Source organism: Octopus bimaculoides, chromosome 6 (genome assembly GCF_001194135.2).
Source record: "Octopus bimaculoides isolate UCB-OBI-ISO-001 chromosome 6, ASM119413v2, whole genome shotgun sequence".
Taxonomy (NCBI): domain Eukaryota; kingdom Metazoa; phylum Mollusca; class Cephalopoda; order Octopoda; family Octopodidae; genus Octopus; species Octopus bimaculoides.
In genome coordinates this window covers 42842125-42849168 of record NC_068986.1, presented here as the reverse complement: position 1 = coordinate 42849168, position 7044 = coordinate 42842125, and the positions used below count along the sequence as shown (strand labels likewise).

The 7044-nt window shown below is 33.6% G+C and overlaps 1 protein-coding gene across 1 annotated transcript in view; it reads right to left on the bottom strand.

Moving 5' to 3' along the window:
- Positions 1-993, bottom strand: part of LOC106874031 (contactin) — a 164816-nt gene extending 163823 nt beyond the window's left edge. The window contains exon 1 of the mRNA XM_052968460.1: positions 861-993. Within this exon, the coding sequence (XP_052824420.1) occupies positions 861-993 (133 nt within the window). The remainder of the gene's footprint in view (positions 1-860) is intronic.
- Between the last annotated feature and the right edge of the window lie 6051 nt (positions 994-7044).

Here is a 7044-nt window from a genome sequence, read left to right as displayed (position 1 = left end):
ATATATATATATATATATATATATATATATATATATATAGGAAATATAAAAATTATAAAGTACGTTAGTGAGTGCTGTCTGGGAGTGATTTAGTTTAATGTTCGTCAGAATATTGTTTTCTAACAACGGAACACGTTATAGAATGGTTCTAGGCAATTGAATAGATGCATTTTATGACTGGTTATGAGGAATGCTAAACTGACTACTAAACGGAAATGACGGGAACTACAAATTGCAAGGCATTTTACTTGTCTTCAATTATGTTAGTAATAACAAATTCATTTTTATACGTTATGTCCATTATTGATGGGAAAGAATTTAGACGCTTTAATTAGCATCGGATAGAGTAAACCAAGAAGTTTCTATGTGATTGCTCCCTCATATCACGCTCTGTCGTGACGTTTGATAAATGCAAAGAATGTACTGATTATATGCCTCATAAGATAGGATCGGAACACTTGTAATAACCATCACTTTGATAGGATTATAGTCCCTCACGACCACTACGAACTGACACAGCAATGAATGTGAACTGTTAAATTTATTTATTGACTGGTAGAAATAGTATATAGTGATTAAATTGGTCCCCTGGACCTAAGACGATCTCGTTCAACAGTTTATGCTTTGAAACCACGCAAACTGTGGTTATTAGGAGCTACTCTGGAGCGCTAAACAAGGATAACAACAATAACCTGCAGCTATTCTATTGTCTCTGCAAGGCTGACAGTGTAATTAAGAATCAGAATACTGAGGAATAAAAGTCAGATGTTTTATATATTCCTCATCGAATTTACACACGACAGATAGAAAAACGAATACAAATTTATTTGAAGATTAATTCTTTGAAGCTTTCTCATTACCTTTGGTCATGTAGACAATTCTTGTTCCTGGTTTTTCCCGATCAGATTCATCTATCCAATATTGATCAGTATCTTCAATTTGTTTCCTACTTTCTCGCCAAATATATTTCTCAGAATCATTCGGATCAACCATACCGTCAGTATACCATACATTTCTATGGAGAAAAAGTGTTGACCTTGCTAATTTAACAACAAATTGTGTCCTGCTCTTTCATTTCTTACAGTCATCTTTACATTTTAAAAAACTATAAGTGTTCTCTTAATTAAAAAAGCTTATGAAGAAAGCTTTGAAGTATCCATTAATTTATTTTGCTTTCTTTCGTGTTCGAGATAATTATTGAGGTTTTAAATAATACAAACTAATGCAACAAAATATCTTTAAGCAACTTAGAAGTAAAATTTTGAAACTTATAAATTTATTTGATTCTGCTTTACGAGATACCACATTAACTTTTATTAACTTTTGATAAATTGTCAAAAATATTTAGCTCTATAAATAATTAATTTTAATATACTCCTTGAACGGAACCACATTTCAATGGACTAAAATTACATTCATAGTGAGGCGACAAAAACATTAAGTGCAATCATTGATTCTGCTCACAAAAGTCTGGCGAATGAACTTTGGAATATATAGTGATATTTTTTCTATACAACGTTCTTGTGAAAAATATTTGTTGTTTTGTCCATTGTACATTAAAATGTTGTACATATATGTAGAAGTGCAATTTATTACATATTTTATGACACATTTTAAAAAAATAATACATTTAAATACTTACTTGCCATAAAACTTAGTTTTCACAAAATTCACGATGAATGTGTGCTCCGTTACAGCATTTACAGTTAGCAAAATTGCTCCATTAGTCTGTAAGATATTGAGAAGAGTGTTTAATCTTCTTTCTTTTTGTTTATAAACGTTAGTGTTATTAAAATATAAGAATTGAAAATAATTTCATCATTAGCAATTGCATATTTAGAAGTAGTTCCAAAAGGTTTTGATGAGAAGTAGAAAAAAAGTTAGTTGGTTAACTGCATGAAATATACCTTTATTAAATAAATCAGGAATGCAGAAAACGTGCCATTAAGATGTTTTCAAATTCAAATTTTAATTACCCCTCCCTAAGGTTACAGAGGATTAAATACAAAATTATGCAAAGTTGTGAATGTCATGGCGCATTATAATTTGCGGAATCGGTTACATAAATATTATATCACTAAGTACCTTCCTCGGAGTATAATAAAATCATGGATACTTTAAGAAAAAAGTATCAAAAAATTACACACACACATATATATATATATGCTGTTACGCTATCTTTATGGGTTGTTGTCTCTGAATAGCTCTGAGATTTATTATTTGAACTTTTGGGCTGTTAACAATATTCACAAAAAATTATCTTTAAGACATATGAACTAGATAAAAGTGATAGTGACATTTTCGCTCTTGGTTGACTTATATATTAATTACTTGTTGATTTATATACCAACCACATGTAAAAATTGATGTACATTGTGAGGCTTAGTTTAACAACGGCTGACGAGGTGAATATCCAGTAAGATAGCTTCCGTTTCCTTCTTTCAGTTTGTTTAATTCAGAGAGACATAAAGTTATGCTTTTGAAGACCGTCGTGTACTCTCGGGGATCCAGAGTTCATGTGCAGCTAGTTACATAACAAATTTGGTAAGTGTTTCTAACATAAAACAATGGTCTCAGTCATTTACATCCCGTACTTATTTATAGCATCTTTTACATGTTTCTGTCATAGGATTGTGGCCAGGCTGGGGAACCTCCTTAAAGGATATCTAGTCAAATGAATTGTACCTAGTACTTGTTTCGTTGAAAGTCCTTGAACTTAATCCGTCGTCTCTTTTTGCTGAAACACTAAGTTACTGGAACGTAAATAAACTAATACCAGTTGTCAAGCAGGGGGGGGGCACAAACACAAGCACAAAGAGAGAAAAAGACACATACAACGGACCTCTTTCAGTTTCCGCCTACCAAATCCACACTCAAGGCTTTGGTCGGTCCAGAGATATAGTAGAAGACACTTACCTAAGGAAAAATGCTATGGGACTGAACCCGGATTCATGTAGCTGGGAAGCAAACTTCTTACCACAGATCCTCACTTGCATCTAAAACTCTATTTCACAGAATATTTGACAATGATAGATAGCCGCAATAAATGTGTTAGGAATAGAATATTTATTCTACGAATGAATTTTTACGTGTTACCACCACACTACACTTTCTTTTCAGCTACAGTTTTCCGAGAAGATCATTAAGAAATTATAGCTCTCCAATGTACACTGAACCATTGATAAGGTCATAAATGTCTGATGTGTGGTCTTTGTTAGTGTATTGTTACCTTTTTTATAAGCAATCATTAAATCAACCCCATCAAATTTCTTGTTGAATTCCTAATCTAATGTTATTTCGTTCACTTTTTGTAAGCCTGTCAATTTCGCTTTTAATTGTATCATACATTAACCACTGATAGAGCTTTTAATCGTTTTTACCATGCAAACACATTTTGATATTTTTTCAAACTACAAAACTAGAATATGTTCATTTCGTATGGAACTTTCAAATAATCCATAAAATCATAAGTATTAATCAGGCATAATAATCCTCCCATTCTATCACCTGAGATATGCGTTTTGAGGGTTGTAATCAGCTTTGTGTGATACCCACTTAAAAGATAACTTCTCTCTTAAATTCTAATAGATTTACCTTTAGACTGTTTCCGTTGTAATGGCAGTTAGTAAATACAAAAAAAAAACCTTTTGTTTATATGAACAACTTGTTTATATCGAAGGTATTTGAAAATAAGTAATAAACGATCTATCGTTCCATCTCTTAGAAATCTTTTGGGGGCTCATTTCCTCACAAGGAACTCCATATATTCATTTTGATTATTTTTCTTTGGGTATGTCGATCAGCTGAATCATTTTCTATAAACACATCATCTAGCCTTTTCTCTGTTTACATTACGAAGTTTATATTCTTCATAATGACATACTGAAATTGTAACTCTACTGTTTCGGTGATGTAAGAACTTCAGTCGCTAATATGAAATATCTACATGCATATTTAATAAAGTGAATTGTACAATAACGAACTTCATTTTCTATAGATCACCTGATATGGCTTAGCATCATACTTTGCGAGTGTGTGTTTGCTTATTTGCTCCTAATTACAACGTATTTAATAGTGAGCTTGATAGCCCCAAGATTGTTTTGTTCTAAAATAGCAGCATGACGCATCTTGTAATTAATTACTCATGATCATAATCTAATTTTCGGACCTTCTAATTCACACAAGTGAGCGTATACACAATTTTATCTTCAGGGTTTTCTTAAAAACAAAACATTAAGTTTTATATTGTGCAAAACAAAAATCAATGTAACTCTTTTTGTTTATTATCTACTCACCACTTTATATTCAATGACAACAGATCGGCTGTAGAATAGCTATACCCATTAGTATCTAGTTTCTAATAATTAATTAACGCCTGTACATGAGCTTACAGTATAACTACTATTTCAAAGTTAATTATGTTCAGAGAAATTTGAATGCAAATAACTATTTGTTTAGTATAAGTTAATACTTACTTATTTCGACTGTGTATGTTAGACCGAAATTTTCCTTATCAGGAGTCTGTATCAGTCATTGATTAATAATTGTAATTGTTGACAAGGGTGATTATGGAAGCTGTGATAAATATACTTTTCCAAGTGTTTTAACAAAAGTTACGAGAAAGCATCCAGACTGAGAATTGAAACCGTTTTGAGATGCAAAATATGTTCTACACTAAATGAGCTCTACATTTCATGAAATTTCACAATGCAATAAACTAATCTCATAGAAAAGACTGGCTTTTGAAACATTTTTTGTTGTTCATATTAATAATTTGGTGCTCGAGAGACAGATGAAAAAAATCTTCAGAAACTACTTTAATATAATGATTATCATATTTGTTTTATTTCAAAATTACATAAACACTTTTGTTGCTGTCATTGTATTATTTATCACTTGTTTAGAAGTTGTCTCTATCTCGAAAATAAAACATCGTGTCTGGCTCTATTATTTAAAACTTATTATCGCGGATAAATATGAAGCGATTTTCAGTCATGTTTTCAATAGGAAATATAAATCGTTATTAGATTCATTTGTCTGATGGTCTTCAAATTAAATGACTACGTCTAGAAAGGTTTCATAAATGTTGAAATCATTTTTCGGACAATTGCTTTGCTAATTTGTTTGTTTTTGTTAAAAATAGTCTGAAATGTTACAAAAGCATTGATAACTCAAAATAATAAAAATGCAGCTATGCAGCTCTGTATTGAATGTCATGAATAATACACATATATACATAAATTCATTCACACATACGTGTGTGTATGCATGTATGAGTCTGTAGTCGCGTGTGTGTCTATCCGTGTATCTGCGCTTGCGGGTGTGTTGCATGTAATTATGTGTGAGTCAGAAAATAGAAGACTAGCAAATTCAAAGAAAAGAGGAAAACTAGCAAATTCCTGCCTCCAGAAAAGGAACAAAGCACCAGAGAGTTGGAACGCTATATAGTGGCTCAGAGTCAGACAGATTCAGTCGCAGTTTTTACTTCAACTCAATAGTAGCAACCGTTAGAACTGTAAGTAAGAAATGTGATCACAGAGAAGGAAATAATACAAAAAATAAGGTAACTAAAGGAAACAAAACTGTTGGATCCGACCAGATTTCGGCAGTAATTTCAGGCCTGGTGGAACATTGGCTCCTTCTCAATAAGCGCTAGTAACAACGGCAAACCCTGTGCGATTGGAGAAGGGGTCTCACTGAATCTCCTGGAAAGATGAAACCTAGTAGTTTGCATCAACTGGTGAAATATTGCATTGCTATTTTACCAGGAAATTTTTTCTAGATTGTGTTCCTGAGCAGGATTCGATAGGACTTTGATGCAGCTCTATGAGAAAGACTGCGAGAAGAATAAGCAAGATTTCGTTCCAGCTATTCTAGCACTGTGCAAACTTTTACATTGAGAAACGTCATGGAACAATGAACAGATTTCCAGTAGACCTTGTTCAAATACACAAGGATTTGAACAAAGTCATTCATCAAGAACATTTATAAAATATAGCCTGTGCATGTGATTTGTATCAACAATACTTCAATATCTTCACGAATCTCTACAAAGATTTCACATGCTGTATCAGGAAAGATGCTAGCCAAACTGACAATTTTTGTATCGCTACTAGTGCCCGTCAATGTAGCATTCCTTCACTCCTTGTTGATCCGCTAACAGGTTTGAGATGAAGTTAACAGAAGCATTACAAGACTGTACGAAAAGAAGACGGAAAGGCTCTATGAGTCGGCCTTTGGTATTACACTGATAACAGAAATTACCAGGCTAAAAGAATATGCAGGAAAGGTCGTGCTCAAAATTCCACAATCCAGCTTTCCATTTTTGTTGGAAGTGCAGGCTCTTATCAGTTGCGATAGAATCCTATTTGTTGACGTTGACTAAGGTTTTTATTAACCCTGTCTCAGTTGCCGATACTTAAATATAAATTTGTGTGTTTGTGTGTGTGTGAGAGAGAGAGAGAGATAGTTTGTATGTGTGTCTGTATGTATGTGTGTGCACGCGCGCACTTGTATTTCAGTGTCTCGTTTACGCCCCATTCTCCTTCAGAGTCCTTTCTACTGCCTGTTGTCGTCACGAGGATTAACGAATTTGTTTTACATGTCAAAACCCAAGTATGCATCAGACGGAGAACTTTCTCGTTTGTTATATATACATATATATATATATATATATGGTAAAAAGGGAAAAGACCTCCCCCCCCCCTTGGGATTGCACCTAGAAAGTTACCTTACCGGGCAAGGTTGTTTTATAGAAGATCAGCAGTCACCCGTGCATACCAGCCTCCCCTCTCCATGTCACCGATGTTATCCGGGGAAAAGGCAAAGGCCGATATAGCTTCGCACCAGTGACATCACGGCTCAGTTCTACATATGAGTGGACTGCAGCAACGTGAAGTAAAGTGTCTTTCTCAAGAGCACAACACAGCCTGGTCTGGGAAACGAGCTCACTACCCCATGATTAAACGTTTTTGAAAATATCTGTCAATCAAAAACCAACATTAATCGCACGACGACCGGTAAGAAGAAACTGATTACGGACTC